The 19,922-nt window shown below is 50.3% G+C and overlaps 1 protein-coding gene across 1 annotated transcript in view; it reads left to right on the forward strand.

Moving 5' to 3' along the window:
• TMEM178B (transmembrane protein 178B) overlaps positions 1 to 19,922 on the forward strand; it is a 329,044-nt gene that overhangs the window by 97,052 nt on the left and 212,070 nt on the right. Inside the window, exon 2 of the mRNA XM_044246725.1 lies at positions 15,251 to 15,364. Coding sequence (XP_044102660.1) covers positions 15,251 to 15,364 — 114 coding nt within the window. The remainder of the gene's footprint in view (positions 1 to 15,250; positions 15,365 to 19,922) is intronic.

Raw genomic sequence — 19,922 nt, forward strand, 5'->3', positions numbered from 1 at the left:
GGTGCTTGGACAGTCCCCTGCCTGATTTCTCCCCCTCGGTACTCTGGCACCAACCCCAGTGATCCCCTGTGGGGCCCCAGCAAACCTGACTCTGGAGTAGTCTTCTCCTGTGGACTCAGCTGTGGACTCGTCAAACACTGGCTGGCCCCAGGCGACCCCTTCTTCCTCGTCCTGTACCCTTCCAGGCTGGAGAGCATGGTCTCCCACTTTCCCCAGGTTCCCCGATGCCCTCAGCCATCCATGACCTTCCCTCTCTCCCCCAGCACCGGGTAGTGTTCGCTGTGTCCCGTGCTCCCTTCTTCTTTCCTCTGTCTCTATGTCTTTGTCCTACTTGGCATCCAGCGCTGCAGGGCTGGCACCTGTGTGCCCTAGGGGAGGGGAGGGGGCTCACGGGTGGTTAGTGAGATGCCGTAGGAGCAGGTCAGCTGGAGGTGAGCCAGGGCCCCCTGGGAGGGTCTCCCGCCGTTAAAACTTAGATCACGTGCCTTTGATTTTGTTAGGAGAACAGGTGGCTTTCTTCCTGAAGTGAGATTGTGGTTTTTTTTTTTTCATTGGGTCCCAAAAGAGTACATTTTTTTAAGGGAGGAAAAACTTAAAATATAAAAAGGTGCAAAGACTCTGTAGGTGTGACTCTACAGTTCTATGATTTCATTCAACATTATATTTTGAGGACTCTTTCTGTCTCAATATGTACAGTTCTAGTTTTTCATTTAAACTATCGTAGAATAGCCTATCCTGTGACCATAACCATATTTTCTTTTTCTAACTGATGGACCTTTAGGTTGATCAGTGCTATACGGAACATCCTTGCCCACATACTAGGAGTTTGCCCACGAAGGCGTAATTTTGGGCGGTAAGGCATATGCCTCTCCAGTTCACTTGGTTTTTGTCAAGTGTTTATAACAACTTACACTCCCAGCAACTGTCCGAAAGCTGCTTTCTCCTCAGTCTTTACCAAACCCTGATATTCCCTGGCTCTGTCGGGTTTTTGCTATTTTGGTAGAATGTGAGGCAGCATTTCCAGAAAGTGTAAAAGAGAAATTCCGTCCTGGCTCCCACCCGTGTCCTCACTGGGTGGACATTTTTCCCCTACAGCCACTTTGCTGGTTACGGGTGGTCCAACTTCTTAATCCTGTTCATTCGGAGTGATTGTTGTCAGTGAGGGTTGAGCGAGTGGACGGGTTTAGGAAGCTCACTGCTGTAACAGGTTAGAGGTGGCTGGCAGTGGGGGGGGGCAGCGGTCTCAGTCCTTGAGGTGGGAGCATGGTGGTGGGATATAGCCAGGGTTGGAGCGTATGGGAAAGGGCCCTGAGCCGGGGTAGGGGGCAAGCCAGAGCCCAGCTGAGAAAGTACACAAGGCGGGGAAAGGACAGGATGCCTGCAACCTGTCTCCTAGGGCATGCATTTCTTTTGCAAAAACGTGCCAGATACGTGCTCACTTCGTGTCTTAAAAAAACTTTCATGGTGTATGATGTATAGAAGAAATAATCTTTAAAAATTTTTTTTTAATTTTTTCTCAACAGAGAATGTATTATTAGTCCCAGGGGTACAGGTCTGTGAATCTCCAGGTTTACACAATTCACAGCACTCACCATAGCACATACCTTCCCCAGTGTCCATAACCCAACCACCCTCTCCTTATCCCCATCCCCCTGCTGGCAACCCTCAGTTTGTTTTGTGAGATTTAGAGTCTCTTATGGTTTGTCTCCCTCCCGATCCCATCTTGTTTCATTTATTCCTTTCCTACCCCCCAAACCCCCCACATTGCCTCTCAACTTCTTCATATCAGGGAGATCAGGGAGATCATATGATTGAATATGAATTGTCTTTCTCTGATTGACTTATTTCACTCAGCGTAATACCCTCTACTTCCATCCACGTCATTGCAAATGGCAGGATTTCATTTCTTTTGATGGCCGCATAGTATTCCATTGTGTATATATACCACTTCTTCGTGATCCATTCATCTGTTGATGGACATCTAGGTTCTTTCCATAGTTTGGCTATTGTGGACGTTGCTGCTATAAACATTTAGGTGCATGTGCCCCTTCGGATCACTACGTTTGTAACTTTAGGGTAAATACCCAGTAGTGCGATTGCTGTGTCATAGGGCAGCTCTATTTTAAACTTTTTGAGGAAACCTCCATGCTGTTTTCCAGAGTGGTTGCACCAGCTTGCATTCCCACCAACAGTGTAGGAGGGCTTCCCTTCCTCCACATCCTCGTCAGCATCTGTCATTTCCTGGCTTGTTAATTTTAGCCATTCTGACTGGTGTGAGGTGGGATCTCATTGTGGTTTTGATTTGTAAGAAATCAACATCTTCTGTGGATATAGTATAGCCACAGACCTTATGGAGAGCTTACAGTGAGCCTGGTGTTCCGTGCTTTATCTGTATTAATTCACTGAAATCTCTCAGCACCCCCTGTGGGGTGGATGTTTGCATCCTCTCCCTTCAAAGTAGAGGCACGGGGGCACTTGGGTGGCTCAGTGGGTTAAAGCCTCTGCCTTTAGCTCAGGTCACGATCCCAGGGTCCTGAAATCGAGCCCCGCATCAGGCTCTCTGCTCATCAGGGAGCCGGCTTCCTCCTCTCTCTCTGCCTGCCTCTCTGCCTACTTGTGATCTCAGTCTGTCAAATAAATAAATAAAATCTTTAAAATAAATTGGATTCTTCTCGAAGTGGAGGCACGGAAGCCTGCATTAATTTGGCCACTGTCCTACCCCCACAAGTCTCAAAGCCAGGCGCAGCCCCCGGCAGGCTCCGGGGCCCAGGCCCTCAACCGCCAGAGTGCTGCTGGAGTCACGGGGGACAATTCACTGGTCACATATTCACACCGGGTTCGAGTTCATTCCAACTAGTGAGTCCGGCAAAGTTAACGCTTAACATCTCCAGTCAAGCCAATTAACTTCAACAAGAAAACAGTCAGTTTTGGAAAGAGAGGTAAAAAAAAAACCACATAATTTTTTGGGGCTTTCTGCTTTCTTTTTGTGAGCTTTAGTTTCCATTCATTGTTTAGCTAAGGCACACAACAGGGTGAGGAGTAAAATAATCACCTGGGTTTGGTTTCTGATCTACAACTCCTCTTCCTCTGATCCTGCCCCAAACACACACACGCTTCCGGATGGGGATACATAGGGACACACATATAATCTCTCTCTCCTCTCTCTCTCTCTCTCTCTCTGAATTAACTGGTAAAGAAAATGAGGATTATATAACTCCCTTTTCCCAAATGAAAACCAGAAAACTCTGTTATCTGCATATCTTTTTCCCCTAGCTGCAATCAGACATTGATTTAGCTGTTTAGAAACATCTGGACATCTGTCTGAATTTTCCTTTTTTTAAATCTGGTTCAGCCTGTCAGAAATGACTGACCTTTGGCCTTATGAAGATTCCCACGGGGGAGGGGGTGTTAGGCCCACCATTGGAAAAGCTACCTGAAGTCTTCGTCCACGTATCTGATCTTGAACCCCACACCCAAGCAGCAGGGACAGAGAAAGGCAGAACCATTTTTGCTGTGGGATTTGCAATTTTGGTGACTCATGAACGATCCTCTTTTCTCTGAAGGAGCAGAATGAAGAATTTCTGACTAGTTTACCTTCTCGCTGTCCCTCCCCTTTAGGACAACTGCCTCATGCTGGATCCTTAATTTAAAGAAAATGGATGTTTCCCTCTGGCCTGAGAGCTGGGGATTCTTATCAAAAGTGACATTAAAAAAGTGCCAGACTGGCCTCCTCCCTCTTTCCTGCCCATCCTTCATCACTCCTGCCTGTCTCCATCACTGTCTCCCCATCTTGAGATCTGTCTCCACTTCCTGGGTCCCCGGAGAGAAAGCATGAGCTCATTGTTTTCCAGAGAAAAACCAGACTTGGTCTCCTTCTCGCCTCGTTTGTCTGTCAGAGCCTGGAGATTGATGATCTTTCCACCAGCCGAAACTGCCTAGAGGAGCTCCGGCCTCGCGCGCTGGGTGTCTGAGCCCTGGGAGGGGGGCCGTGGGGAGGGCAGTGATGGCTTGGGGCTCTGAACTTTCTAGAAGGTTGTTAGGGCCGTGATATGGGAATAAGGGAATGGGTTATTTACTACACCCTCCACGGTAATTTAAAGCCATACCTCACCTTCTTCTTTCCCAAGCAGCTCGTTTCAAGCTGGAAAACACATGAGCAAATGAGGAAAAGCGGCCGCCCCAAGCCTTACCGGGAAGATGGGTGTTGTGGGGGCCAGGACAAGAACCCGTTGTTCTTTATTTCCTTTGGTGAGGGGGTTGCTGTGTAATGACATTTGAACATGTCTTGTTGAAAACCTGCTAAAAAGATTCAGAAAGGGGGAAAGGCATTCAGATCCCAGGAATGTGGAAATCTGGGTAAAAACCGTCGTAGATCTTAAAATGACGAGGTGGCCTTTAGCACAGAAGATGGTGGAGGGTTGGATGCTATTTGGCTGTGGGTCAAGGAGCACAGTCACGGATAAAGCAGCGCAGAGGGGCTGGTGTTGGGGGGGAGCCGGAGGCAGAGGTGTGGGAGCCACGCTCTGCGGGGAGGCGGGGACCCCTAGCTCGCTTGTGAGAGCCGGTCACTCAGCAGGGAGGCTGCCGGTCTGGTTTTTTTTTTTTTGTTGTTGTTGTTGTTGTTTTTTTAGGATTTTATTTATTTATTTGAGAGAGAGAGAGAGAGGAGCAGGAGGCGGTGCAGAGGGAGAGAGAAAAGCCAACTCCGCTCTGAGGAGGGAGCGCCACGCGGGCTCCATCCCAGGACCCCGAGATCATGAGCTGAGCCCCCAGGCGCCCCCCTCTGTTCTGGTTGTTAACTGCAGTGTTGGTGCCAGGGGACGCTGAGGGCCAGGGAGGAGCTGGCAGGGGGGCGTTTTCTCCCATGGGGCCGTCCTGTTGATGTAGGGGGACCCGACCCTCCAAGGTGGCCTCTGGAGTGCTGTGAGCCTGGAGGCAGGAAAGCCGTGTTCTGATTTTTCCAGAAAGGAAAAGGCTGTGGATTCCATGAACACAGACGAGCAGCTGAGCTGGGGGCACGGCGGGGTGGGGGCACTCTGGAAAACTGTCCAAAGGGCTTATTAAACAGATGGCGGGTAAGTGATCAACAAGGAAACCCTGATGTCCAGAGCCCACATAGGTCATGCCAAGCTGGCCTCGTCCCCTTTCTGGTTGTGCTCCTTGGGCAGGTCGATGGGGTGTGCGGTGTCCAGGTGGAGGAGACGGGGGAGTGGGCCTGGGGTGGGCGCGTCAGGGTGTGAATTCCCAGCAGGCCCAAGGGTCCTCCCCAAATTTCTTTCTCTTACTGGTCTGCTTTCTGGTCACAAGGAAAGTTTTGTGTGTGCGTGGGCAGAGTTCTTTCTTCAACGCTGCCCTGTTGAAGGATGGATGTGAGTAATGGCTTGGATGGGGATGGCCCGTTGATGAAATGCATGGGACAGATAGCTAATTCGTGGAATGACAGCTTCACAATCCAATAATTTCTTCAGGGGCTTGAACTAATTTGGGTCTGGCAGGAGGTAACCAAGATACAGACAAACCAAACAACGAGAAGAGACAGTTGCCTGAGCGTGTGGTGGCTTGACCGTCTCAGTGGGGAAAGTGCTTGTATCTTGTCCCTTTTGTGTGACCAGCCCCGCAACGTGGCAGCCCATGCACAGAGCCAGGCCGCTGTGGTTCTGCTCTGGCTCCCAGACCGGGGACCGTGTTGTCCCCTGGGTTTTGCATAGGCCTGGAGGGGGAACGATGGTATGGGGAGAGACTTTGACACGTCCACTGAACCAGTGTCCTGCTGGGTTTTGTGGCCACGTGGGTGTGGAAGCTAGAAGGTGCTCGCTGGAAGGAAAGGTGACTTGGGGTGGGGAGGGGCATGAGAGCATTTACTGAACGCTTACACAGGGCAGCCGTTAGGTTGGCTCACTTTCGCTTCTCAGTCCTAGCAGGGGAGTGCTATTATCTGCCTTCTGCCTTTGAAGACGTGAGGCTCTGAGGGCTTGGGTACCTTGCCTGAGAGCTCTCCTGCTAAGTGGCTTGTCCTGGGAATGGGGACAAGAGTGTGGCTGAGGGGCACGCATGGAAGGCCCCCTAAGTTCCCCTCCCCTATGACCAGGGGAACTCCACTCTCTGGGGAACTTTGGAGGCCAACACTTCATCTTACTCTGGTAAGAGCAGCAAAGCCTGGAGATGCTGGAAATCCCTGTCAGCGGAAGAGTTCTGCTTCATTTGTTTCTGACTGAAGACCTCGGGGGTCTCTTGCTGAAGAGCTTGGTTGGCTTTCCTCAGTTTGTCTTATGGGTGTGGTATCCGATGGCTTTGCATCCCACCTGGCCCCTTGCTAAGCCTCTACGTCCTCATCGGCAAAATGGGGAGACTAACAGGGCTTACCTTCCAGGCTCCGACGAGATAATGCATCCTAAAGAACTCTGTATAGTACCTAATACATAGAAAGCAGGCATCGAACTAAGCTGTGGTTGGAACGAATGACAGTACTTCATGGCACCATTTTGGCCCTTGGGAACGCAGAGCTGAAGCCCCGGCAGCCTGAGCCCCGGGGTTCTGAGACCGGAATGCCATGTGTGTGAATCGGGAGGGCCCCCTGAACACGGCTCTGCTTGTAAACCCTGCAGTGCGCGTGGACATTAAAAGGCCCAAGCGGGAAAACAAAGCACACCAAGTGGAATTCATTTGAAAGCATTAAAAAGAGAAAACCTAACACTTCCCCTCAGTCTAAAGAAAACCTTTTCTGGCTGGGCCTGCAGCGGCTGTAAGCCTGGCAAATTCTTGGGCTCAGAACATCTGGGAGGAGCAGAAGGTGCTAAGAGGCGCCTGAGAAGGTGGTGGAAGGTGGGGGTTCTTGAAATAGACTTTGCTGACAAGCTCCCCCCCTCCCCCCCGGCGGCAGGGAGAGTCTTGCCAACATTGTGGTTGGTGGAGTAGCCCAGCATGTGCCCTTCCCAGTCCTATCCCCCTTCGGCCCCACTGGCAGACAGGGTGGGGAGGGGTGGGGGACCCCGGCTTTTCTGCCCTCCTTGAACCCCTGGAGCACGGTGGTCTGCTTCCCTGCTTTTTCATTGGGGACACAGTTTGGCTTCTTATCTCTCACCTCAAATTCCCGGACCTCCACCCTCCCTCTTAAGACTGCTCAAGTGTTCGGCGGTGGCCATAGTCATGCAGCGGGTGATGGCTTTCCTCACTTGCTACAGGGAAAGCTCGCCACTTTCTCTCCCTGTTACGATGGCATTTTAACTCTTTTTTTCCTTGGGGGAAAAAAAAAGCTCTTTGAATAAGACTTAAACTTTTAACTGGTTTCATCTCTCTCTTTTTAATGTTGGTTTTCGGTGTTTTTCCATGTGTTTCTACCCCCTGTTTAATCTTTCCGTATATTAAGCACAGAGCACAGGCCTCGGGCGGGAAGGGGGATGGAGGGCTGTCAGACCCCGGGGCGGGGGTGACGCCGCCCTCAAATGGCAGGCTGAGGCCGGGTGGGCCGACAGGCCAGACCCCAGTGTTCTGGGCGCTTGTGCCGTCAGCACCGAGAGAGGAGCAGCGGAGAAGGCCTGGGTATCATCTTCTCCTCCTCTTCTTTCTTCCTTCACTAATGAATGTATCAAGTTCCTTCTCCCTACAAGGCACTGGGGCTTCAAAAAAAAAAAAAAAAATCCTTGTTCCCAGTAAACCCTCAGCAGGCCGTGAGGCATCCCAGCTGTGATGTGTCAAAAGTGTCGTGCGCCCACTGAGAGACCCCCGGCTTCTCGCCTGGCCGGCTGAGGGGTTCCGGCCTCACCTGCCTGCGCTGCTTCCTCCTTCAGTCAGATGGGGAAACCGCTAGCGACCCCAGTGGGTTGCTGGGAGGAACTGGGAGCATGGACATGGGGTAGGCATCCAAAAGACTTCTAAGGAAGGAGCCCTGCCATGAGGGAGACGCGTGGATTAAGTCAGACCGGGTCCTTTTACCTAGTACCATCCACACTGGTGTCAGGTGTACAGCCCACATTCCCCACTCTCCTCTAGCTCTCCCTGCCCCAGTGTGGCCTGCAGACAGGAAATGTGCGGGAGTCCCTGGGAAACGCGAGGGAGGAGAAAGCCGTGAAGTGTGCGGTGCTGAGCTGCCTGCTGGGGTGGGGTCCCAGAGGTCACCCTCTGTGTAACTGTGCGGAGCGTGCCTTGTGCTCCACCCAACCCCGCAGGGGCTCAGACGCGTGCTCTCTGGCTCTCCCGCCCTTGCCTGAGGGTTGCTCCCCGCTCCTGTTCTCCTGTAGGCTGCCTCGTGTGGACTAAGTAGGCTTGCGAAGTGTGTTGAGGCAGGGAGAGCATAGGGGGTGCTGTCAGCTTTCCTGGGGGTGCCCCCTGCGACTGCCGTGGGAATCCGAGGTACACTGAGGCCCTGCCCTGGCTCTGTCCACAGAGGTCCAGGCTTATTTCAAGGCAAGATGCAAGCACAGTTCCCAGATGGACATTTGACCCTGGCGTTGCTTTGCTGGTAACTTCCAGCAAATGGCTTCTGAGGGGAGGCCGGCAAATACTCAGAGCCGACTACTTCATTTACCTTAGCGATCATCTCATTGAGTAACAGACCCCGATCTTCCTTCTTCATCCCTCTGAATGTATGTGGAGGGCTTGTTGGGTCTGGGGAGAGAGTGTAAACAAGAGACGGGTCTTCTGATGGTGAGGAACTCACAATGCAGTGGTAGGAACTGTTCTTTGAATAAGAAAGGATTTGGGGTCAAAGTTGTTGGGGATACATCTGCCTGCCACACCAGTCCTTTCTTGGGGGGGTGAGGGCAGGGGCGGGGGAGGGAGGCACAGCATACATGAAAAACTCTTGAAGTCCCACAATAAGTAAACCATTTAGATATTTTTAACTCAATGTTTCCTAAGCACATTTGACTATCACATGTCCAGACTGACTCGTTACACTATTTCCCCCAGTTTTATTGAAATACCATCGACATCTAATACCGCGTTAGTTCAAGGTGCACAGTGTGTTGATTTGATACATACATATACTGAGAAACGATCACCACAATAATGAACTTTCATCCCCATGTAGTTGCCAATTTTTTTCTTGTGATGAGAACCTTTAAGATCTACTCGTAGCAACCTTCGAATGTATGTTATTAATTTGAGCAGCATGCTGTATATTATATCTCCAGAACTTTTTTATAACCGGTATCCTACTTTTGGGCTACCCTCACTCAGCTCCCGTACCACTATCCCCTCTGCCTCTGGCAGTGGCTGATCTGTTCTGTCTCCGTGTGTTCTTAAAATCCACATGTAAGGGAGACTACACGATCTCTCCTTTCTGTGACTTAGCATAATGCTTTGAAGGTCCATCGATGATGTTGCAAATGACAGGATTTCCTTTGTTTATGGCTGAACAATACTCTGTTATATATATTCATATATATCTACCTACCTACCTACATACACACATGTGTCTCCCACATTTTCTTTATCCATTGATGGGCACTTAGGGGTTGTTTCCATGTCTTTGCTGTCGTGGATAGCGCTGCAGTAAGCATGGGTGTGCAGCTAGCTCTTGACGACAGTGATTTCAGGGACGCCTGGGTGGCTTAGTTAGTTAAGCATCTGCCTTTGGCTCAAGCCATGATCCCAGGGCCCTGGGATCGAGTCCTGTGTCAGGCTCCCTGCTCACTGGGGAGTCTGCTTCTTTATCTCCCTTTGCCCCTCTCCTTGTGTTTTCTCTCTCTCCAATAAATAAATAAAATTTTTTTAAAAAGATAATGATTTCAGGGGTGCCTGGCTGGCTCAGTTGATAGAGAATGTGACTCTTGATCTCCATTTGTGAGTTCAGACCTCGTGTTGGATGTAGAGATTACTTAACATAAACAAAATTAAAAAAAATTAGTGATTTCATTTCCTCCAAATACATACCTATAAGTGGGATTGCTGGATCATACGTTAGTACTATTTTTTTTTTTTAAAGATTTTATTTATTTATTTGACAGAGCAAGATCACAAGTAGGCAGAGAGCCAGGCAGAGAGAGAGGAGGAAGCAGGCTTCCTGCTGAGCAGAGAGCCCGATGCGGGCCTCGATCCCAGGACCCTGAGGTCATGACCTGAGCCGAAGGCAGCGGCTTAACCCACTGAGCCACCCTCGGTGAAGCACCATAGTGTTTTCCGTAGTGGCTGTACCAATCACTCGGCCTTCAACATGGGGGCGGGGGAGTTCCCATGTCCTCATTTTTCTTGGAGCCCACCCTGTGAAGTTGTGAGTTTGCCTTTGCACACACCCTGCCCTTCCCCTCCCTCAGTGGATTCTTTATGCCCTTCCCAGCTTCTCTGGGAGCTCGCTTAATCACACCCCTGTTAGTGACTCAGTGCTACCTGTCTGAACGTCTTCAGAGGGCAGCCCCTTTACAGCTCTAATAGCATAGTACTTGATCCAAAGGAACAACTCTCTAATGGAAGAATTGAAAGTGCTGTGGCACCTGTTCAGGGCAGAGAATTTCCGGTGGAGTGGGGGTGGGGTTGGGTCTCAGGGCTGCCTCTCCAATCGCTTTGCCTGAGAAGCTTCCTCCTTAAGATACTGAAGCCTTCCACAAGGGTTTCGGAAACCAGGTCTCACTGATGGCAGATGCGCAGGCGAGGAGAACCGCTTACCAGCGCTGTTGTAAGGTATGAGCGGAATCCAGAATTCAGCGTCTGGTGCGGTCTCTGCCTCTCCCTTCCCTGGTCTGTCTCCTCCTGTTCTAGGGTACCTCAGAGCTCTTGCTCTGCCAGCCTCCTAGGGTTTTCATGTGCGGAAATTTCTCATTATAAATAAATATATATATATATATATATATATGTATTTATGTATGTATTTAAAATGTATGTGGCATGATGTCAGCAGTGGTTGCTTATGTTATTTCTGATTTGCTTCGGTCTTGCCCCCTTAGAGTAAGCAGTTGTAGGACAGCGAGTGAGACTAACGATACTGAGTGCTCCCTGTGCGTCAGGATCACACTGAGGGCTTAAAGTGAGTCATCACACTCGGACCTTGGGTCTTCAAGGATTTGAGATGGGGGAAAAGGACGGGAATGGTCTCCCACTCTTCCTTGTCCCGGGGTCTTCCTTTGCAGGGGGAGGTGGAAGGGAGAAGGAGCTGGCTGACACTGGAGTAAGGGAGAACGGGAGTGATGCCTTTAGAAGGAGAGCATCCCGGGCGATGGGAGAGGAGCAAGGGAGGAAAGGGAAAAAAGGGAAGTGAGCCGGATGCCCGTGTTGCCCGTTGGATCCCCTCCACCTTGCGCCTGCTCTCAGCTCCTGGGCGCCCCCTCCTCTTCCCGCTTCTGGTGGGTTGGGCCACTGGGGGAAGGAGGAGTGAGAGGTCGCATGTTTATTCCTAGTCCCCTCACCCCCGGCTGGCTGAGACCCTCTGCCCAAGGTCATGTCACCCCTCCATGTCACCTGCGGCCATTCTTTCTAGGTTCTGGTGTCTGCTCCCTCTGTCTCTCCAGGCTTAGGTTATACCAAGTCCTTCTGTCACCGGCTGTACGTCCCCACAACCCCCATTGTTGGCCTCGGCACGCCCTGTGCTCAGCTTTGTAAATTTTCCATTTTTGAAATTCTTCTTAACTACCCATTTGGGTATCCTGTCTGCCCGGCAGCCTGAGGTGGCCGACAGGAGGGTCACCAGCTCCGAAAGCAGAGTATGGATGAAGGCTTAAGTTGTCCTCATTCCTGAGGGTGCCCCCCACCCCGCCCTATCCAGCCTGAGGCCTCCCTGCTGGAAGGTAGGAGTAGGGAAGACGGGTTTGACCTTCCCTCCAGGGAAGGCTGTGGGCTTCTCCCCTGCCTCGCAGGTAGCCCCTCTGGGTTGTTGCCGGAAAACCTATTTGTATTGGGAAGCCCACGTTCTGGGCACACGAATTCGGTGCCCAGATGGCGCCTGTATTTACAAAAGCCCAGCACACTGACAGGACCTGCAGACACATGGATAAATATTTTGCCTCTCTTCTTAGGCAATATTTGAGTCTTTCACATTTAATTGCTGTCAAAGACAGGATGCTTGCCTCCCTGAGGCAAAGCAAATAGTGAAGGCTCCAGCGGGGCTGTTCCAGGCCCAGCTCGGGCCCATCACCTGCAGCGCCGAGTGTCAGGTGGCTCGAGGGCTGGGGTGCTGGGGGCCTGGGAGGGGGGTGTGGGAGATGGAGGCAGCTGGCTGCAGCCTGCCTGGAACCCATGGCCACTTACGGAGTTTGCTTTGAGCCTGAGAGAACCTAATCTTGGCCAAGAAATCCGCTACTTTTCGCAGACATCGGTGATGGCCACCCATCTGGCCATTGCCGGGGAGATCCTGCTTGGCGTCTCCGAAGCGGCGTCCAGCACGACCTGCTCGACGATCGGGTCACTGACGATCCGGATTCTTGATACAATGCTCTACCCTTTGTATTTTCCTCTCCTCTTTCTTCTTAAAACAAAACCCAGAAACATGGACCTTGTTGCCCCTCGGCTTACATTTCCAAAGTGCAGTGAGAGGCTGTTCTGTGCCTCTGTCTGGTTTTTCCCCACGTCGCCGTGCCCAGATAAGCCTCACTCCCTAACTGTATCCAGATAGGAAAGGGTTTCTGCAACCATCCCTTCCCTTTATTTGTTAGATTCTGATTCGCCTCAATTATGTCAGTCCCTTGCATGGAACAGAAGTGGCTGGATGCCTCGCCCACTGTGGTTTTACAGATTATTCATTCTCTTCCTCCCAGCACGTGTTACTGGTGCTCACCCGGTGCTGGGAGCCGGGCAGAGCGAGATGAATGGATAAGACCAGTCCCTGCCCTTGAGAAACTCATAATCTAGTTGGGGGAGCGAGGCGTGTAAACTGATAAATCACAGCCCATTGGTGTGCTTGCTGCAGTAGGGCAGGAGCTCAGGGAGGGGAGCGGAGGGACCTGGTCAAACCACTACTGCTCACTGTTGCTGGGCGCCGGCCAAGCTGCCAGGAAGGCTTTGCCGGGGAGCCACCATCCTGGCCACTTCTTGGGAGGGAAGGTGCAGAGGCCTCGGATACAGCAGATGCAGGGTGGGGTGGGAAAGCCCCCCTGGCTGGGACTTCCCGCCCGAGGAGTGTGCAGTTGATCCCGTGCATAAAAGAGACCTTGGTGGGGCGCCTGGGTGGCTCAGTGGGTTAAGTGTCTGCCTTTGGCTCAGGTCATGATCCCAGGGTCCTGGGATCAAGCCCCGCATCGGGCTCTCTGCTCAGCAGGGAGCCTGCTTCCCTTTCCTCTCTCTCTCCCTGCTTCTCTGCCTACTTGTGATCTCTGTCTGTCAAATAAATAAATAAATAAATCTTAAAAACAAAAAAAAAGAGAGAGAGAGACCTTGGTTTCCTTTCTGGAATAGAGTCCAAGCAGCATTGTGGAGGGTGTCCTGGTGGAGGGAAGCTCCGGTCACACGCTTCTGGGTTCTCATCCTGGTGCTGCCATTTCCTCGGGAAAGTCCCCTCATTTTTTTGAGCCCTTTTTCTCTTTTGTGAAATACCCTATTATGCTGATGGTCATAGCAACGCCTACTTAATTGGGTTGTATGAAGGACAAAGTAAGACTACATCCAGCACGGGGGTTTCTGCCATTGGAAAAAGTCCTGAACATGGAGGGTTACACGTGGGTTGGGGGTGTTGGTTCCTTCATAGGGAGGCGGCATCTGTTCATCCAAAGGAGCCTGGCACACATCTCTTCTGTGTGTGTCGTGACATGAGTAGAGCAGGAAACCATCGGTTTATGAAGCCCTTGACAAGTGTTTCCTGCCAGCAAGTCCTTAGTAAATGTGGCTCTTTGCTGAGATGGGCTGTTGTATTCACGCGATTACTCTAGAGGCTGAAGGCACAGAGGATGGGCTGGCTTCCGGCTTGGTGACCAGCTGGATGTCAGGGAGGACGGGCCCCACTAGAGATGGGGAGGTATTGGGGATGGCCAGGGAGTTTATTATGTTGTAGACCGAATGGGAGGTGATGCTATTGGATATAGTCATGGAAATCAGAGCATCATGGTCTTAGAGTATGAACGTGAGTTGAGATGGTCTGATAGACTACTTTTCCGAGAAGGCATAGCAAGATAGCAAGTTAGGGAAGAAGGAAGACCCGGTGGGGGTGTGGTCAGGGGGCATGCCAGGGGCATGTGAAAGACTTGAGGACATTGAGAGGCTAAGGGGACAGAGGAAGAGGAGGTGAAAAAGGAAAAGCGTGTCTAGCACTTTCTCCAAACTTTGCCTCTCCAAACAATGTCTGTCCCACTGGAAGAGTGTCTGCAATAACTCACAGTAGGGCAGTTGTCCAGATAGGATTTACAATAAGGCATCCGTTTCACGAGAGCTACTGTCTAAATTACTGCCCTTCACCAATTGCCGGGTTCTCTGCAGACCGTGAGCCAGGGGTCAAACAATTCAATCAGGTGTCACCACTTATAAATTGAAAATCAGTGGGGTGCAAAATGGATTACCATCAAAATCTATTCAGGTGCAAAACCACATTTTAAACCCCTAACCCTTAAAAATCACTTCTTCCCTGATTCTTCACAATGACTCCCCCGACACTGAGTTTTAATATTCCCCAGATATGCAAGCGTCAAAAGACATGCCTACAGAAGACCAAAAGTAACGGGGAAGGAACTCCTAATTGGCCTTTTCTTTTGGAATTTGCAAACATGCTGGATTTATGAATTAATACATTGGTAGTTCTGTTAGATTCTCGGGGGCCATAGTTCTCAAACTTTGGTGTACAAAAGAATCACCTGGAGGGCTTATTAAAATTCAAATGGCAAGCTCTACCTCTGAGTTTCTGATTTGGCAGATCTGGGATTAGGCCTAGGAAAGGACATTTCTAGCAAGTTCTTGGAGGATGCTGGTGGTCCTTGGACCACACTTTGAGAAACTCTGTTCTGAGATAGGAGTCCTTTGATAAGTGAGCAATGCATGCTTCGCTAGTCAAATGATCAGGAAAGAAGGTCCCATTGGACCTGATGTTAAGTGTATTAAGGGGCTTGATTTCCACGCTCCCTCCCCCCAGAAGGCTGAGAAGAGGCTGGTTCTTTCCATCCCTGAATGATGCCAGGGAGGTATTTTTCTGTCTAAATCAATGGTGTTGGACTTTATAGTTGACTCTCTGGAAAGTAGACATGACTTTTTGGAGTCAAAGTTAATGCCTTGTGTAAACTATAGTTGTCACTCCCGATAGGAGACAAGTCTTTTTCCCCAGGACAGAAAAATGGGTCCCGGAAACTGCCTCAAGATGCAGTTGCTGCCCATTAACATTCGGTTTCCCGTCTCTCTTCGGCAGGAGAAATTGAACGATGCACGTACATCAAATACCACTACTCCTCAGCCACCATCCCCAGGAACCTCACTTTCAACATCACGAAGACCATCCGTCAGGACGAGTGGCACGCCCTTCGTAAGTACACCTGAGTTTCTTTCTCTGGTGGTGGCCTTCAGAGGTCACAGAGGTTTGGATGCCCATCGGCAGCCTGGTCTGGACGGACGGATGTGCCTCTTAGGCCTGTAGATGGTCTCGGAGCACGACAGCGGTTCCTTCAAGCGTCAGTGCCTGTGGGTCAGAAATGCCTCCGCTGGCTTTGATGGCAGTAGACTTACAGAGTTTGCTCCTAAAATTAAAAACAGGGGCGCTCCGTTGGAAGAGCATGTGTCTCTTGATCTTGGGGTTGTGAGTTCAAGCCCTATGTTGGGACAGAGAGCCTACTTAAAAAAAAAAATAAATAAATCAAGGCAACAAATACATGTAGCATAAAGAAAGAAAAAAAAAAAAAAAGAAAAGAAAAAAGAAAACCAACAACCCCAAAACCATGAACAGACAAATGATCGGTAATCTTACCTGGTTACCCGGGCATGACTTCACCACCTAATGAAACCAGCTCCTGGGATCTAACTTCAGTGCGTCTCCCGAGTTGCTTGGAGAATTCTCGTGGCAACCTGTGAATCCCTCGTGCCATTCTTTGTACTTGGTGAGGCCCGCTGGGGGTTGCAGGCTGCAGAGCGTTGGGAGTTTGTGTCTGGGTGAGTCGCTAAGGGGTAGGATCTCGTGTTTCCCCAAGAACGAGAGGTTTGGGGATCCAGTGTGCATGTGACTGCCCAGCCGAGGTCAGAATAGCTGCCTCCAGCGCTTAGGGAGTTTCTTGGTTGGGAACCTTCAGAGATGCTAATTGTGGTAAGAGGATGACTTGGTGAGCAAGCCAAGGTAGTTGGCTATTTCCATTTTCCCGTTCCATGCTTGTCCGTGTCCGGGAAGCTGTCCTTTTCTGGTGGCACAGTTCTTCAGGGACACATTGTGCTCTGAGTTGTCTCTGCTGCATTTGGTATTTCTTTTCTGTTGCAGCCTTCCCCCCACGTGATCTCACAAGGCTAGAAATCAGTTTATGCTGATATGCGAGGGAGGGTCTTTTATGGTTTGCTAAATTGATCCGTCACTTTTGAAGAAGGTCAAAAACATCTTTCTTCCCTTCATTGTTGCCTAGTCCCATCTTGCATGCTTGGCGGCTGGTGGGTATCTTCCACTTGTTAGTTTGGCTTTAATCAAACGACCATGGCCTGAGGTGGAGGGAGGGGAGCAAGGCACGTAAAATTAAAACAGCAACGATTCACGGGTTTCAGGAAAAAAAGACTGTGACCAGGCGTCTGGATGATTGTTCCCGCCACTGGCCCGAAGTGGTGGGGCTGGTATCAGTGGCTGGAAAGCATTAACTAAGTTGTTACCTTCAGGCTGTGACATTACCAGACACAGCAAGCAGACGGGGGACAGAGCGCTAACGTTGCAGGTGTGTTCCTGTGCACCAGACATTGAGCTAGGCTTACACATACTTACTTCACTTTAATGTGAGATTTGCCTTAGAAATACTAGTAATCAGGATTACTAAAAAGAAAAAAAGGGGCGCCTGGGTGGCTCAGTGGGTTAAGCCGCTGCCTTCGGCTCAGGTCATGATCTCAGGGTCCTGGGATCGAGTCCCACATCAGGCTCTGTGCTCAGCAGGGAGCCTGCTTCCCTCTCTCTCTCTCTCTGCCTGCCTCTCCATCTACTTGTGATTTCTCTCTGTCAAATAAATAAATAAATAAATAAAATCTTTAAAAAAAAAAAAGAAAAAAAAATTTTTTTTTTTTTTTGGAGGTAGACACTTAAGGAGACAATTACATAGATACTCGAAAATGACTGCTCATTTCCCACTTACATTGGTCTACGGTAACAGAAGCCTGCAGTAGATATTCAAGGTTCGTGATAAGACTTGCCAAGTAACCACTTAAATATAACTTAAATTATGGGGTCATAACAGAAGCTAAGAAGAAGTGATCGGTGTGGCTTTGGTTCATATTTACTCAATTCGACCAAAGGTACTGAGTTTTTCTATGTACCAGACACATAGTGAACACTGAGGCCACAGGGAACTCTTTGAAAGAGCTCACACCTGGAGGTAGAGGTGGGGGGGGTAGGGGGAAGGACCCATTCACAACGCAAATAATTACAAGGCAGTGTGATGATTACAATATAGTATAATTGTTTCAAGCAATTAAGGTAGTTTGTGAGAGTTTTCCAGCAAGAAGGAGAATTAGTGTAAATTGCTCTGAGGCATTTCCAGGGAAACCCAGTAGAATGTTATGGGCTGCACACAGTAGATCCCTGGATCCCTGGAATTCAACTAAATTACCTGCTGTGGCATTGCTGGGATGTTACATGGTGTGGGCAAAGACAGAGAGAGGCGGCCAATGCTAAGGTTTGTGGAATCTTCTTGGCGTCCAGCGTCTCTGGGGTCCTTGTTCTGAAACCGCGGCACCATTGGGTTCTACAAATTCGAGTGGGCAGATTATGCCTGTGAATTGGGGTGCTAATAGTTTCCTGTTTTGAACGGATAAAAGCGCTCTCACCAACTGATACGTGAAGTCTTTGGCATCCCACGGTGGGTGAAGCAGATGCTTTTTGGAGGGATTTGTCTGCCTGTTTCACAGAGTGGCCTAATGGGCTATTAAGCAGGCAGAGAACGTTTGCCATTCCTGATATCAGTGATAGCTATTCTCAGCCGGAGGGCAGGTGACCATCTGTCCCATCTGACGTTGGTGCTAAGTGTAATTGTCAATGCTGGCGTCATGGGAAAGGATAATAAATGTCAATTTTAATTTTCAAAGGTCAGATATTGATTGATATCAATATCAATTGATATTGATAGGTGGGAAGGGGGCTCATGAGCCCCCTTTGAAATAAAGTAGAAACTACAAAGACTAGCAAACCCCTACAACCAACCTTTGGAAATTAAAAAAAAATTGGACTCTGATTTCATATTTGAGAGTTCTGTACTCTGTAATACCATCAATGAGATCAAATAAACCCATTTAATCCCAGGCTGGTTATCATTTTGGAATTTGATCATAATATTCTACATTCTGTCATTTTTCCTCAATAGATCATATTTACCAAAGGCAAGAAATCAGTATTTTTTCTGAAACAATTTGGAAAATATTTCAGACTTTGCTTAAACTGAGGTTAAACGTTCTTCATGTGGTCATCACCCCTTGATGTGGGGAAATACATATACATTTTTTTCTAATAGGAAAAGCACAGTTTGGTTTAAAACTGTGCTGTGGTTTCTCAACAGTATCCACCACCAGTGGGAGGCTTCACTGTTTGGCCGAGAGCTCATCCACTTTATGGTCAAGTGAAGAGTAGTGAAGGAATAAAATTATTTGTAGGTCACTGGGCTTATAAATCCAAGTGTAAAGAGATAATAACCACCCTGGGGAATAAAGGCCAGTGAGCCAGAAGTGTAAGTGTGTGCATGTGTGTGTGGGGGGGTGTGGGGGTGTGGGGGCGGTCTCTGAGGTATGAATGCTGGCTCGTCTGAGTGACGTGTTGGCGAGGTTTGCTTGGGCTGGATGGCCATGGCTGGTCAAGCACTCTCTGCTTGTTGTCTTCCCACCCGGGTCGGAGCGCCCTGGGAGGAGGCAGAACCCTTCCAGAGTTGGAGTTGTGCCCTCGTTCCCCCCCAGGCATGACTCTCTGTCTGGGGCAATCCCTTTGCCGCCCTCTCCGTCCACTGCCTCCCGTTTAGTTCCAGTGACCCCGAGTGGCGTTTGTCCAGACTCCGTGGTCTGACTCAGAGCGTCCTGCCCCCTCCAGCGTGGGGCCCGTGAGGGTGGGACGGTGGCGACGGGAGACGCGCTTGGCCAGTGCTGCTCTCTGGATGGGCTGCCTGGCGTGCTGTTTCGGTTATGACAAATCAGATGAGCGGCCGGGGAAGCAGGCTGGCGCTGCGGCGGCCCCTGAAACACTGCCACTTCCTCTTGTCTCGAGAAAACAGTGACCCCACAGGCTTCTCATGCTCTGCAGCTCTGCCCGAGTTTGCAGCCCTTGTTGGGAGAATTCTGTGTCCTCCTGCCACCTCTAAGGGCCCTTGAGGCCATCCCCAGTGGCTCTGCCTTTGCTCCATGTGCCACGGGAGTCCCTTTGGTGATGCCCTTTCGGCGAAGCAGGGGGCCTGCATGTGGCTATTGGTTGGGCAAGGGGAGGTGGGTGGGCAGGGAGCCTGGTGGCCTGTGCCAGGGCCTGGGGAGCCCAGAGGGCGAGAAAGCTGGGTCTGGGAAGATGTCTGAGAGATCAGGGCTTCTGCAAGAAGGAGCTGGCACGAGTGGTGTTGTACTAGGTGGTCCCGGGGAGCCTGCCTGGGGGCCACAGGGCAGGCACCTGGTGGAAGGTACGAGAAGGGTACGTACCTCCGATCTCTGCTTTGCTGCTGTCGAGTTTCCCCTGGGGTCTGAGCCCTAGCACTCCCGAGTCACCATTTTTGTGCAGTTACGGTTTTCCATTCCACATGGTGTTTTCAGGATGGAGGTTTCCGCTCGCAGCTGATTGCCCCTGGCAGCAGGAGTCAGGGAGCTGGGACTCCACTTCCCTGTAGTCAGAGCCTCTGCCTTATCTCTCAGGAGGCTGAGGGCCAAGAAAGCTAGCGTTGTTT

This window comes from Neovison vison, chromosome 4 (assembly GCF_020171115.1).
Source record: "Neovison vison isolate M4711 chromosome 4, ASM_NN_V1, whole genome shotgun sequence".
NCBI classification, from domain to species: Eukaryota; Metazoa; Chordata; class Mammalia; order Carnivora; family Mustelidae; genus Neogale; species Neogale vison.